This window comes from Salvelinus alpinus, chromosome 6, assembly GCF_045679555.1.
Source record: "Salvelinus alpinus chromosome 6, SLU_Salpinus.1, whole genome shotgun sequence".
Lineage (NCBI taxonomy): Eukaryota > Metazoa > Chordata > Actinopteri > Salmoniformes > Salmonidae > Salvelinus > Salvelinus alpinus.
In genome coordinates this window covers 32,694,888-32,710,327 of record NC_092091.1, presented here as the reverse complement: position 1 = coordinate 32,710,327, position 15,440 = coordinate 32,694,888, and the positions used below count along the sequence as shown (strand labels likewise).

Sequence of the window (15,440 nt, the reverse complement as noted above, 5' to 3'; positions counted from 1 at the left end):
CCTCTACACTTTTATGGAAATCTCTTATGGGTAATTTAAAGGCTGTTGTGTTGTCTCTGATGTTAGGTACAGACGAGTGCAGTGAATGTTTGTACAAAACTTTATTTGAAGGAATAAGTTATTTAGGCATAATGGGAATAATATGTAACATTAAACATGTAAAAATACCACAGAACACAAAGCTGAACTAATGAACTATTCTCCTATCAGTGGTCTAATAACCAAGTCCAGATTCTTATAAATACATTTGGTAAAAGTATCTCAGTCCAATCACCAATGGATCTCCCAAGTAAAAGCAGAAAATGTACAGTACCTCCAAGGCACACTTCAATTTGACAATACTATTAGTAGCTCAATTAGTCAAATTTTTTCCATGGAGAAACATAATATAGACAATCAAATTGTTGAAACAATTGGCACTGGAATTATCTTTGGTGAGAGGACGGCATGATTTCAACTTTGATCCAAGTTATTGCATCCTTCATAGGGAAGGAGAACGGTGGCATTTTAGACCATTAGAAGCATTTGTGTTGGACACAAGAGTTAAGTTGTGTGTGAATAGTTTGTGTGATGCGTCCAAACTGATACCCTTACAGGCTTCTCACGCACTCACTCCAGCTCCTTCATTTCCCTGTCTGTCTGGTGGCTCTACTCCTTAAAGCTCACAATTCTGTGGAGGAAAAGGGAAGTCACATCAATTACAGCTTTGAAAACAATCAGTGTGATCTATAAAGTCTCTGTTTTATAGATGCTAGAGTATCGCAGTGATTGCAGAATGGATATAAAAGTAGGAAGTGGTGTGATGTGTGTGTGTGTCTGTGCAAGCACGTACGTAGTATTGTGAGTGTAACTCACTTCTCTGGTGACCGGTCGGTGGAGTGCTCTGGAGTTCGCAGGATGGAACGTTCCGGGGAGGGGGGACGTGGACTCAGAGATCTGCTCAGGGGGGAGGAGCTCCGCAGTGAGGAGAAAGACATACCTTGCCTGCGCATCTCCTGCACAGCCCTCTCACTGAGGTAGAGAGACAACAAGGGCATGAGGGACACATAGTAGCCCTCAGCCTTTTCAATTACACGCAAACAAAAATGTGGATTATTGAGGTAGGTGACTGATAAGCTGGGCACAGAGTCATTCAGCTCACCGCTCAAAGCGCTCAGTGGTCAGCTGTCTCTTCAGCACGTCCATCTCTGTCTGCAGCTGAGAGACTTTCCCTCGGAGTAGTGAAACCTCCCTGGCATGCCCTGCCCTGCACACACAATGTTACTTCTCTTTATTAAATCAGTAAGACTCAAGATTGTGTGTAGTCAGTGGGTCTGTGAAGAAGTACATTCGTTGGCTCAAGGATTCTTTAGGACCTTCTCTTACGTTTTGCTGTCAGCGAGGGCGAGTCTGTCCCGCAGAACCTTCAGCTCCGACTCCCTCTCGCTGGCGCTCAAATGCGTGTGGAACTCCTTCTGCCGATTGGAGGAGAGAAGTGTCTCTAGGTTACGGACAGTCAGCCTCTCACTGGCCAGCTGTTTCTTCAGCAGCTCTGCCTCCGAGCGCACGTCCTCCAGCTCTCCTGTCACCTACGAGAGCAGCACAAGCCCATAGACAGACATAATGAAGGGCAAAGTCGACACTACACAGACAGGGCACATTTTCTTATAGCTAGGTTCCTGCATTTAGCAAGGCCTGTATCGCAACTTATTGGTACATGCATTGTGTGTGTTTGTGTAGTCAAAAGTTTGGACACACCTACTCATTCCAGGGTTCTTTATTTTTACTATTTTCAACATTGTAGAATAATAGTGAAGACATCAAAACTATGAAATAACACATATGGAATCATGTAACCCAAAAATATAAAATATATTTTAGATTGTTCAAAGTAGCCACACTTTGATGATAGCTTTGCACACTCTTGGCATCCTCTCAACCAGCTTCATGAGGTAGTCACCTGGAAATCATTTCAATTAACAGCTGTGCCTTGTTAAAAGTAAATTTGTGGAATTTCTTTCCTTCTTAATGCGTTTGAGCCAATCAGTTGTATTGTGACAAGTTAGGGGTGGTATACAGAAGATAGCCCTATTTGGTAAAAGACCAAGTCCATATTTGTTGAGTTATATATATATATATACACACACACACACACACACACATACACGTGTGGTGTACATTTCCACCATTGCTAAATTCATGAAGGGAAATGAAAAGGGTGGAGGACTGAGATGCAGTCAGTTTGCTCACCCTCTCCAGCTCCATGCTCTTGGAGGTGAGCTGGCGGGTGCTAAGCTCTTTGCTTGAGTCCAGTTTAACACAGAGCTCCCTGACAGAGGCCAGGTCAGACAGCAGGACAGTCTTCTCCCCCCGGGCCGCCTGCAGTTCCTCCTCCAGCCGGGACATGCCCCGGGCCAGGGACGACACCTGGGCCTCGTACGCCTGCAGGGCATTCATGTGCTATACGGTTGGGACAGAACAGGCATCCTCATCACCAATTGCAACAATGCAAGTGAATTCAGTATAGTAGATATTGGGTAGAGGTATGCAAGAACAGACAACATAAGCTAGTGGACATTTTAAACAAAACTCAAACTCTACCCATTTTAAGCTTTATCTACAGCATTTTTCTCCACCCACATTGCCCCCCCAGTCTCACCTCCTGGATCTCTCTCTCCTGATGTCCCACAGTCTCTCTGAGGTGTCGTCTCTCTGTGTCTGAGGAGAGCAGCTCCAGGCGGATGGAGTTGTTGAGGCCCTCAGCGTGCTGCAGCTTCAGCTCCCGGTCCTCTGACTCCCCATGGGCCATCCGGAACCGCTCCAGCATCTCCCTGTTCTCCTTCTCCTGGAAGACAACATTATTTAAATCAGTTAAAAACTATTGGAAGGACTCCATAGCAACTGGAGGATGTGTACTTGGCTAAACACTGGAAAACAGCCATTATCAATTCCAGTAGATACATAATAATCCAATTGTAATATCTACACTAGAATACAATCCCTTTGAGGGAAACATCTAGTGTGAATATACTACTGCTGTGTAGAGTGTTACCGTTTACCTTTGCAAGCATTATATTCTCTATTCTGGCCACTTCTGAGATGTAGGAGTGAACTCTCATCTTCAGCTCGTCTTTCTCATGCAAGGCGTCTTCCATCTCGGCATGCACAGCCTGGACACACAACACGTGCAAATGAGACCCATGAAAACAGAGTACGTATGAAATGTTTGCATCCCAATTAAATCAAGAACTTGTACAGTAAATGTGCCCCCAAGTTTGATACGTCTATTGTGGGTGACAGAATTTTGTTCTGTTCACAAAAGCGCTGTTATCCAACTGTGCTCTGTACCTGGTTCTCCCTGGTCATAGTGGCTAGGTCATCCTGTAGTCTCCGGTTCTCTCGCAGGGCGATCTCTCGGTCTCTCCCCACTCCAGACAGCTCCTCCTGGGCAGAGTCAAGTTGTCTGCGTAGACTGGCTATCTCCCGCTCACGGCTGCTCAGTGCCCCCTTCAGCTGACTGCAGGTACAACACAATATCACTGATCCACTCGCTCGCCACACACACACACACACACACACACACACACACACACACACACACACACACACACACACACACACACACACACACACACACACACACACACACACACATTCGGTAGACATGCCTCTCACACAAATGCACGAACAGACAACTCAAAACACACAAGAAGAGTGTACACTTACTCTAGGGAGTTCTCCATGTCTTTAACAGTAAGTCTAACTTCCTCCAGTGTCTTCACCTGCAGAATGAGAGACAGAACAGTGCTCACTCTGCAGGACTGCCTACTTCTATAGTTCTAGTCCCTCTAACATGTACAGGCCAGTCACTGGTATCTAGTGCCCTACCTTCCTGAACAGCTCGTCCTGCAGCAAGGCCAGGCTCTCAGTCTTCTGGTCCACGTCATCCTGCAGAGCATCCTTCTCCCTGTCCAGGGCAGAGACAGTCTTCTGGAGCACAGTAACTCCGTCTCTCTGGGTGGAGCCATGGCGACTCAGCTCAGCTGATGGAATTATTATTTAAAAATAAATAAAAAAGCATCTCAGAATAAACAAAGGGAAACCGTGTGTAGGATATCCAGGTCTAACTAACCCCTGCATCCACAAACCACTCACCTATTTTCTCCTCCAGTTTCTCCATCTGCTGGTGGGAAGCATGGAGCTCGTTGGTCTTCACAGAGAGCCTGTGCTGTGTGTCAAACAGAGACTGTTCCATCTGCTCCTGCAACAGCCTGAACATAGAGCGGAATTAGCCATTTCCCATCACTACATACTACATAAATGACATCACATCCATACAAAGAAAGACAGACGGACACCGACAGACAGTACCGTAGTGCGCTGGACTCAGCTCTCTGCTGGGCCGTCTCCTCTGCAGTGTGGACCAGGGCAGTGGAGCGAGCCTTCAGCTCCTCCTCTATAGCCACCCTGCCCTCCTTCAGCAATGACACCTGAGACCGCAGGTCCAGACGTTCCCTCTCCAACTGGGGACCAAAAACACACACCATAACACACTCTACTCCTGGTACATCGTGCATGCAAGATCAGCTGAGGTGGTAATAATGGCAGAGGCAGACATGATTGACAGCGCAGTACACGGTGGTTGTAAAATCTGTGTAAGGTGTTCTATCTACAAAAAGTAATATGATCAACTGCGACAGGATCATTTGGCTTTGATTTGGTGAGAAGTTGATCAGTCTCACAGTCTTGATGGTGTTTTCCAGGTTCAGGATCCTCCGCTCCTCTTCCTCTCGGTCTGTGAGAGCACAGGTCTGGGCAACTTTTAGTCTCTCTCGGAGTGTGTCCCTCTCGGAGGTGATCCTTTGTAGGTCAGCATCAGCCTGCTCCCTCTCCTCCTTCAGCCTCAGGACCTCTGTGGACAGCTCTGATCCTGTACGGACCCGCCTCAGCTCCTCCTGAACCTACAGTACAGACATAGATATTAGAGGTCGACCGATTAATCAGCATGGCTGATTAATTAGGGCCGATTTCAAGTTTTCATAACAAATCGGTAATCTGCCTTTTTGGCTGCCGATTATGGCCGATTACATTGCAATCCACGAGGAAACTGCGTGGCAGGCTGACCGCGAGTGCAGCGTCAAAAGCACCTCGTGGATGCAAGAAGCCAAGGTAAGTTGCTAGCTAGCATTAAACTTATCTTATAAAAAACAATCAATCTTCACATGATCACCAGTTAACTACACATGGTTGATGATATTACTAGGTTAACTAGCTTGTCCTGTGATGCATATAATCAATGCGGTGCCTGTTCATTTATCATCGAATCACAGCCTAATTCAACATCGCCAAACAGGTGATGATTTAACAAAAGCACATTGGCGAAAAAAGCACAATCGTTGCACAAATGTACAGTTGAAGTCGGAAGTTTACATACACCTTAGCCAAATACATTTAAACTCAGTTGAACTATTCCTGACATTTAATCCTAGTAAAAATTTGTTAGGATCACCACTTTATTTTAAGAATGTAAAATGTCAGAATAATAGTAGAGAAAATTATTTCAGCTTTTATTTCTTTCATCACATTCCCAGTGTGTCAGAAGTTTACATACACTCAATTAGTATTTGGTAGCATTGCCTTTAAATTGTTTAACTTGGGTCAAACATGTCGGGTAGCCTTCCACAAGCTTCCTACAATAAGTTAGGTGAATTTTGTCCCATTCCTCCTGACAGAGCTGGTGTAACTGAGTCAGGTTTGTAGGCCTCCTTGCTTGCACATGCTTTTGCAGTTCTGCCCACACATTTTCTATAGGATTGAGGTCAGGGCTTTGTGATGGCCATTCCATTACCTTGACTTTGTTGTCCTTAAGCCATTTTGCCACGACTTTGGAAGTATGCTTGGGGTCATTGTCCATTTGGAAGACCCATATGCGAACCAAGCTTTAACTTCCTGAATGATGTCTTGAGACGTTGCTTCAATATATCCACAGAATTTCCTACCTCATGATGCCATCTATTCTGTGAAGTGCACCAGTCCCTCCTGCAGCAAAGCACACCCACAACATGATGCTGCCACCCCTGTGCTTCACGGTTGGGATGGTGTTCTTCGGCTTGCAAGCCTCCCCCTTTTTCCTCCAAACATAACGATGGTCATTATGGCCAAACAGTTCTATTTTTGTTTCATCAGACCAGAGGACATTTCTCCAAAAAGTACGATATTTGTCCCCATGTGCAGTTGCAAACCGTAGTCTAGCTTTTTATGGCGGTTTTGGAGCAGTGGCTTCTCCCTTGCTGAGCAGCCTTTCAGGTTATGTCGATATAGGACTCGTTTTACTGTGGATATAGATACTTTTGTACCTGTTTCCTCCAGCATCTTCACAAGGTCCTTTTGTTGTTGTTCTGGGATTGATTTGCACTTTTCGCACCAAAGTACGTTAATCTCTAGGAGACAGAATGCGTCTCCATCCTGAGCGGTATGACGGCTGCGTGGTCCCATGGTGTTTATACTTGCGTACTATTGTTTGTACAGACAAACGTGGTACCTTCAGGCGTTTGGAAATTGCTCCCAAGGATGAACCAAACTTGTGGAGGTCTACAATTGTTTTTCTGAAGTCTTGGCTGATTTCTTTTGATTTTCCCATGATGTCAAGCAAAGAGGCGCTGAGTTTGAAGGTAGGCTTTGAAATACATTCACAGGTAGACCTCCAATTGACTGAAATTATGTCAATTAGCCTATCAGAAGCTTCTAAAGCCATGACATCATTTTCTGGAATTTTCCAAGCTGTTTAAAGGCACAGTCAACTTAGTGTATGTAAACTTCTGACCCACTGGAATTGTGATTAATTGAAATAATCTGTCTGTAAACAATTGTTGGGAAAATGACTTGTGTCATGCACAAAGTAGATGTCCTAACCGACTTGCCAAATCTATAGTTTGTTAACAAGAAATTTGTGGAGTGGTTGAAAAGCGAGTTTTAATGACTCCAACCTAAGTGTATGTAAACTTCCGACTTCAACTGTACCTAACCATAAACATCAATGCCTTTCTTAAAATCAATACACAGAAGTGTATTTAGTTAAAGAAATTAATGTTAGCAGGCAATATTAACTAGGGAAATTGTGTCACTTCTCTTGCGTTCAGTGCAAGCAGAGTCAGGGTATATGCAACAGTTTGAGCCGACCTAGACTTTGAGCCGATTTAGACTTAGGGTTGTCACCCGTTCGATAAAATACGTAACGGTTCCGGTTTTCGAAATGATAGTTTCCGGATTTTACCGTATTAATGACCAAAGGCTCGTATTTCTGTGTGTTTATTATATTATAATTAAGTACATGATTTGATATAGCAGTCTGACTGAGCGGTGGTAGGCAGCGGCAGCCTCGTAAGCATTAATTCAAACAGCACTTTACTGCGTTTGCCAGCAGGTCTTAGCAATGCTTGAAGCACAGCGCTGTTTATGACTTCAAGCCTATCAACTCCCGAGATTAGGCTGGCAATACTAAAGTGCGTATAAGAACATCCAATAGTCAAAGGTATATGAAATAGAAATGGTATAGAGAGAAATAGTCGACGCGTCATAATTCCTATAATTAACTACAACCCAAAACTTCTTAACTGGGAATATTGAAGAACTGGGAATATTGTTGGGGAAATTGGGGAGAAAAAGTATAAAAAAATTAATTTAAAAAAAGTGTAGATCTGCAGGAAATTAGCTTTAAAACAAAATTCTCTCCGCCAACAAGAGGGGTGTGAACAGTTTGGGGTCGCGAGGTTGGGGTTTGTTACTATGCCGATAAACATTATTATTATTTTATGACAATATCCATCCAGACCTTTGCCATCTAGGACATTTGTGTGACCGGACAGTAGTACTTGAGTGCCCTCGTCATAGACAGGGGCTTTCAAATACTGATCCAACGGAGGAGGGTGTAAGATGTGTATTTTATACCTGAATTGATAGGTATGATAGGTATGACTTTCAATGTTTGGTACTACACTGAAACAGTCTTTTTCATTTGATATGCCATGTCCTGGACTGGCCTGTCTCACCTTTTTGCACTGTAAACTAAGCTGGTCCCGCTCAGCAGTAAGGGCCTTGACGTTGGTTTGGATGTCCTCCATGTGTCTCTCAAAACCCAGCAGTACAGCCTGGAGCTCATCTCTCTCCTTCACTGTCCGGGAGAGCTCCAAATCAACATTGTCCCCCTAAATAACACACAAAAATAAATTATTTACCATACATGCAAACAAAATAATGATATAAGAGGCTTACTAGTACCATGAGTTTATGTACGTATATACAGTAAATAAGAACATAACTATGTATTCTTTGCATTAGTATAATGGCTGGCTCTCTCACCCTGCCATGCCAGCCTGTTCTCCCCCTGGGGCTCCTGCCCCTGCCTGGGCTGCTGCGGGTGGGTTTGTGGTCCATGCCGCCTGGTCCCCTGGCCCTGAGGTAGCGCTCAGCCTCCTGTCGGTAATAGTCCCGCTCCTCCTCCAGGCTCCTGACAAATGCATCCAGACGAGATGGGGAGCGGTCCTTCCCACACACACCGTGTTTAGACCTCATGCTCTCCAGCTCAAGCACCAGCTCTTTATCTAGATACAGCAACCAGAGTCAGTTGGGCTTAGGCCAACTATAATCAATGAGAGACATTTGAGTCCCAAAGTTCCAATGAGACAGGAGAAAAACACTGCTACTCACCAGCATCAGTCATTTTCTCTAGTTTGTCCTGAAGCCTCCTCTTCTCTTCCTCCAGGAAGTTCATCAGTCCCTCCATCTTCTCATTCTGCTCCCTGAGCTCCCCCAGCTGGTTCCTCAGACGGTCCTTCTCGTAGTCTCCCTCAGCGTGGTCCTAAAACATCCAGTCAGAGGAGTCAGATACAAATATGATATTGTGAGTAAAATGCTGCACAGATTCAAGTTGCCCTTTAACAACTATCTGATGTGGTACTGTAACAGATAGACATTCTCTAGTCATTAAAACGTTAAGTTTTAACAGGAACGTGTAGGCTACAAGCCTTTATAAGCCCAATAAATAAAAAGTCATACCCTTCTTAACTTTGTGATTACATCTTCCAAGTCCTCCAAGGCTCGGTGTTGCTTTTGGATTTCTTTCTGAGGAGAAAAACAGGCCACAGATTTGTCAAAAACGTTTCCCTCAAATTGAACCCTCTGCCTGTCTTTATACAGTACTCCTCCTGTTCCCATTTATCATCTTCCTCCTTCCTCCTTTCTCACCTTGGCTTCCTGTAGTTCCAGGTCAGCAGTCTCCAGCACCAGGTCCTTGTCCTTCTCCAGCTGCTTGGCCAGGTGGTCTATGTGGGTGAGCTCCTGACACAACTCCTTGTTCTTGGCACTGAGGTCCGCCACCTCGGTGGATGCATCGTGCTTCCTCTGCTGCAGCCCCTGAACCTTCTGCTCCAGAGTCCTGTTAGTCTCCTGCAGGTACTCGATCTGGGAACACGACACCGGGAGGTCAAAGTGCTCAAAGGACTTTGGCAAGCCTGAGTTGATGGTTGTTGGTGTTGACAGATACAAGTAAGTTATTTGTGGTCAGTTTCAGTTTGAGGGTAGGTTGCGGAGATCAATTCAATGTGTGGGTAATACCCATTGCGTGAAGTGGGTCAGGTTTCGGTTCTTACCTGCAGGTTAAGGTGGGCAATCAGTTTCTCATTGCTGATGGTCTGAGCCTCTAGGGAGATGACATCATAAGGACGCCCTCCATCAAGTGCTCGACTAAGACGCTCAATCTCTTTGTCTCGCTCCTCAACCTGTATGTGCAGGTGTTTGATACCGCCCTGAGCTCTTTCAAGGTCTAATTTCAGTTTGGTTATGTCCTGCTGCAGCTCCTGGATCCTAGGGTAAAATTATTCACAGTTATTACTAGGAGTGTAATGGTACACATATTTGTATTGAACTGGGGGGGTATATAGATAGATATTCTAAAAAGGATTAAAAATATATATCCTCAATCTACACACAATACCCCATAATGACAAAGCGAAAAATATAAAAACAGAAATACCTTATTTACATAAGTATTCAGACCCTTTGCTATGAGACTCGAAATTGGGCTCAGGTGCATCCTGTTTCAATTGATCATCCTTGAGATGTTTCTACAACTTGATTGGAATCCACCTGTGGTAAATTCAATTGATTGGACATGATTTGGAAAGGCACACACCTGTCTATATAAGTTGACCGTGCATGTCAGAGCAAAAACCAAGCCCTGAGATCAAAGGAATTGTCTGCAGCATTGAAGGTCCCCAAGAACAGTGGCATCCATCATTCTTAAATAGAAATGTTTGGAACCACCAAGACTCTTTCTAGAGCTGGCCGCGTGTGTGTAATCCATTTTAGAATAAGGCTGTAACCTAACAAAATGTGGAAAAAGTCAAGGGGTCTGAATATTTTCCGAATGCACTGTATGTATGTACACACACACTAAGACCTGCTTTTTCCATGACAGACTGACCAGGTGAATCCAGGTGAAAGCTATGATCCCTTATTGATGTCACTTGTTAAATCCACTTCAAATCAGTATAGATGAAGGGGAGGAGACATGTTAAAGAAGGATTTTTAAGCATTGAGACATTGATTGTGTATGTGTGCCATTCATAGGGTGAATAGGCAAGACAAAATATTCAGGTGCCTTTGAACAAGGTATAGCAGTAGGTGCCAGGTGCACCGGTTTGTAAGAACTGCAACGCTGCTGAGTTTTTCACGCTCAACAGTTTCCCGTGTGTATCAAGAATGGTCCACCACCCAAAGGACATCCAGCCAACTTGACACAACTGTGGGAAGCATTGGAGTCAACATGGGCCAACGTTCCTGGGGAACACTTTCGACACCTTGAAGAGTCCATGCCTCAAAGAATGCAACTCAATATTAGGAAGGTGTTCTTAATGCTTTGGACACGATCGACAGTGTCACGACTCTCCTGGCTGAGGATCCAAGGCCTCAGATCAGCTTGGCAAATTACTGACGATGACCAGACCCCTCTCACCACGGGGGGGGGGGGGCTGGGTCGGTTTTATGACACCTCACGCCAATCGTAAATTTTATGCAGCAGAGAACCCGCTCTTGCGCTTTAGTATCAAGATTGGAATGTGCTTTGTTACAGAGACATTTTGCCACCAAAAAACTCTAACATCCAAAAGTGAACACTGGAACAATATTTCTAACATCCAAATGTGGGAAGTGGTCTATGGAACATGTCTATTTTGTGATGCCATTTCTTTTTTTCAATGGTATAACAAAAATACTGTAACTTGGAAAGTGAACGCACTGTTTGTGTCAAGATTCCATCCAATACGTGGTGCAGACAATATGCAAAAGGTTGAAACTATTTTTTGTTTAGATAGGAATGTGATTTTAGTTCTCTAACGAGATCATAGTTTTTGATTATACTTTACACAGTAACTAGCCATGCCCCGAATGAGGTCAGAGAGCTTGTCAGCGTGATGGAACCGCCCTTTTCGATCAGAGTGCTTAAAAGGACTGGGTAAGAATTAACATTTCATACCAGAAGACGTGAGACCGTGGTCCACACGTTGAAATGGTTGGAAACTGAGGAGATAATCTCACCTACCAGACCAGAAAAGCGTGGAGCGTTAGCTACATGTGGGAAATGGTTGAAACGTTGAACCAACACGAGGTGAAGAAGATAACCTCACCTACCAGACCAGGGTACCGCCAGTCTGCAGCTGCGTGTGTAAAGTGCTTCAAACTCTGACTAAAGACACAAGATGTGAAGGAGAAAAATCGCATCTTAGACAATCATTGGTGCATCTAAGTAGCTGCTCAGAGGACACAGCCCATTGAAGCCAGGACAACTAAGAAGGACATTGTGACCTCTGGTGGACACCAGAGCCTTACACCAATCGACCCCTTCCTATAGAAGAATTGATTGGTTTCAACAGAGATATACAACGAACAAAGACATCCACATGAAAATACATTCATTACTTCTTATTCCAAAACAGGCGGTGGTTCTTGTGCAAAGTAAATGTGAGCGTAGTTTTTAAATGTATGATAAGTGTCTCTTTCGCTCTCACTTTTCCCCCCTTCCCATCTATGATGTAACAAGCCGTCATATCTTGTCAGTCCACTAGGGACTTTTGTCTCATAAGTGTGTATGTGTATTCTGTGTTATTATTCAGTTAGTAAATAAATAATTAAACCAATTTGTGTAGTACTGAATAATCAGGAAAAATTGGGGTTCATGCAGATCCAAGAAGGTTACGACTGTTCAGAATGAGAACTGATATAAGGTAATGATTAATAAGTGACAGTTATCGATATACTGTTTTAACTTATATCTTCTAGAGTTTCTGGAAATGGTAACTCGTTAAACAACTTATTCCGTGGTGCCACAAATTCCTAATGAGTTAATTGTTACATGATTAATTTAAGATTCATTTAATTGGGTAACAATTAAACATAGTTAGTGGATTGAATAAATAACAGTCATCACATTAATGAAAGTCACGTCACGACAATAGATTATATAGAGAGTCAAGTGCGCTCCTTTGTATGCCTCGAGTAAATCTCAGCTGAAAAATAAAAACAATTAAGGCTATTCTGTTAAAACAACTGCTGATTGCAATCTTAAATTGGCGCATTTCAAATGGTCCTTTTGTGACACGCAGCCGGGAACTAGTTCTGTACAATGGCGAGGTCGATAAACCAGGAGAATCCTCCATCATCGTTTAGATATCCAGTTTGGGAACATTTTGGCTTCCCAGTAGATTACAACAGTGATGGACAGAGAGTTGTGGATAAAATGTTAACTGTATTTGCCACTGTTCAATGAGAATAGATTGTGCAGCTGCCAACATCTCAGTATTCCTACCACTGGAGCAAGACGGAAACAACATTTTTACATTTACATTTTAGTCATTTAGCAGACGCTCTTATCCAGAGCGACTTACAGTAGAGTGCATACATTTTATTACATTTTTACATACTGAGCCAAGGATATCCCTACCGGCCAAGAGCAGACGCTCTTATCCAGAGCGACTTACAGTAGAGTGCATACTTTTTTTATTTTTTATTTTATTGTATTTTTTATTTTTTTTGCCGCTAATGCCGCTAATGGATGGATTGGCCTCCAGGGCTACAGAGAAGCTGTGACAGCCCCATTACATTACCCCGGAGAGGGAGATGAGAAGTACCGCTACAGACACGCCCCCTTTATGAGAGTGCACATCTTTTTCTCTTTGTAAGGAAACATTATAGCATAAGCCTATACAATGTCTGAGTCATGTTTACATATTGATTTCACATGCATATTGCACATTATTTTAGTGTTGTTATTGAGTAATCGTGCATTTTGATTTAATAAAATACTAAGTGTTGATATGGCTCCATATACCTGATGAGAGCACAATCAGGAACACCAATACTTTCTATTTTCTTAAATAAACAAAAAATAACTACAGTAACGGCTGGCATTTAATTTTCCGCTGTACCGACAGCGAACCGTGACCCCCAAACCTGTAATACGTACTGAACCGCGGCTTTGGTGAACCGTTACACCCCTAGTTATTACACAATTAAAACATTGCAAATATCCCTTTGATGCATCTTGATGTGAATAGCACTACCATACTATTTAATTGTACATTGTTAATATGTTTAAATAAATACAAAATCAATTGCTTGTAAGTGATTAAACAGCTACAAGGAGGATCCCACCTGTCATCAGCCACCTGCAGAAGATCTGCGATGTACGGGTCATCAGGCTGCGCCACATGTTGAGTGGGGCCAGAGGAGGGCGGGATAAGCTCATCAATCTGCATCCGCTGACGTCTGAAAGGAATGCTGTGCTTTTTCCCTCCTGTCAAATCATCATTAATGGAAACATCCTGGTCAACTGGTGTGTGGTTGTATAGAGGCTGGATGTACACGTTAGAAAAACAGGATATGCAGTTTTGCTCTAGCTTAAGAACTTGAGTGAATAACTTGTGGGTGAGTAATAGAAGTATGAGGTGGATGCCAGTGGATGTTGGGTCTATGTCCTACCTGGTGTCTGCACCACAGCCTGCATGTTCTTCTCCTGCAGCTGCTGAATGCGCTCTGTCTTGGCCTTGCTGTCCTTCTCCAGGGAGCGGACCTTGTGCACATACTGGTTGTTTAGGAACTTCAGGTCTGATGTCTCATGGTCCAGCTTTCTGATGTAGGCTTTGAGCTCTGAGACAAAGGGCAGTGACAGGTTTCATATCAAAATATATGTATTGCCAGTGATAACAGAGGAGTAAAAATGAATGGGTTAGACCAGTTATTTCTGTGACGAGAGAACAGTGGGATTCATATATGAATGGACTGCTGCTTCACTGAGTGGCATTGTGTGGACTGATACCTCTGCTTACTCGGTCTTTCTCCTCCCTTAGTTTGAGGAGTCCAAGGTGCAGCTCGTTGTTCTCCCGGACCAGCCGGGCATTCTCCGTCTTGTATGGCTCCAGGAGGGCATCTAGATTACGGCTTTCTTTCTCAGTCTTCCCTGCATTGAGCTTGGCATTGCGCAGACTTTCAGTGGTGTGGACCAGATCACTGCAGTATAGGCAGAAACACACAAACCTCATTCACTATAACATGGGACGCAATAACATCTCTCTATATAACTGGTCATTTACTATCATGTCTCAGAGGTGAATATGTATTTACCTGAACAATTTTTCCACCAGTGGCAGGGTCTCGATTCCCAAAGGCTGTCTGTATCCAAGTTGATCCAGACGTTTCCGAAGGTTGATAAACTTCCTCTCTGCATTGGTACTCATTGTTGATGCAGCAGTCTACAAAACAGGACATAATAAAGATTCGTAGACATCTCCATCTGTGGTTATAGCTAGTTTATTTGCTGACTACAGTTTATTGACTACATAGCTAGCCAATACTATTGGACTAGCCCAAGATGGACTGGTAGTGCATTGACAACTGAAATGGGCTACTATTGGACCAGAGCAAGTAACGTTAGCCAGCTCATTCATCCTATCAAGCTGCAGCTAGCTAGCGAACGTTAGCTAGGTCGTTCAGGCCAGGTAGTTATGGCAAAAGGGAAAACAGGATTTCACTGACAGTCTAGCTTGCTATAGCTAACTTATATATTCTTGTCAGTAAACTTTCATTAGTAGCTCAATTATACTCACAAATCCACGGTCCGGTTAGCTAGATAGCTAACTTAGTTAGCTAACGTTAGCTGTGATTGTTGACATGACTTCTGTAAACAAAGTTATCGAACAAACAACCCTGAAAAGACTGCATGAGACTCTCACGTATGTGCCAGGTGGAACACCTTGTAGAGGTTTGCGATGGTGGTCAGTCAGTACATGGATTTTTCATGAATGCAAAGCTGTCGTTCGGCTCGCCCTGATCTGAACTAGCTAGCTAGCTTGTTCTCTGTCGGCGGTAAAGTAGTTTGAAAATGGCGCCGAAGCTCATCCCACTTCGCTTTA

The 15,440-nt window shown here is 43.7% G+C and overlaps 1 protein-coding gene across 3 annotated transcripts; it reads right to left on the bottom strand.

The window, feature by feature from the left end:
- Positions 1-82: 82 nt before the first annotated feature.
- Positions 83-15,420, bottom strand: cep135 (centrosomal protein 135). 3 transcript variants are annotated; one of them, XM_071406382.1, is made up of 24 exons: positions 15,135-15,420; positions 14,653-14,780; positions 14,348-14,538; positions 14,011-14,178; positions 13,684-13,825; positions 9,627-9,840; positions 9,223-9,438; positions 9,034-9,099; positions 8,686-8,836; positions 8,338-8,579; positions 8,028-8,183; positions 4,722-4,940; positions 4,351-4,502; positions 4,135-4,250; positions 3,868-4,022; positions 3,706-3,761; positions 3,328-3,496; positions 3,039-3,149; positions 2,639-2,824; positions 2,230-2,439; positions 1,366-1,568; positions 1,142-1,246; positions 833-1,011; positions 83-670 (listed from the first exon to the last, which is right to left on the bottom strand). In XM_071406382.1, exons 2-23 carry the CDS (start codon positions 14,763-14,765, stop codon positions 852-854), a joined length of 3,501 nt encoding a protein of 1,166 aa, XP_071262483.1. In that variant the 5' UTR covers positions 14,766-14,780; positions 15,135-15,420; the 3' UTR covers positions 83-670; positions 833-851. The 3 variants fall into 3 exon arrangements, with proteins under 3 accessions (XP_071262483.1, XP_071262482.1, XP_071262484.1); XM_071406381.1 differs by having other exon boundaries at positions 856-1,011; positions 15,135-15,419; XM_071406383.1 differs by lacking the exons at positions 14,653-14,780; positions 15,135-15,420 and having other exon boundaries at positions 856-1,011; positions 14,358-14,490.
- Between the last annotated feature and the right edge of the window lie 20 nt (positions 15,421-15,440).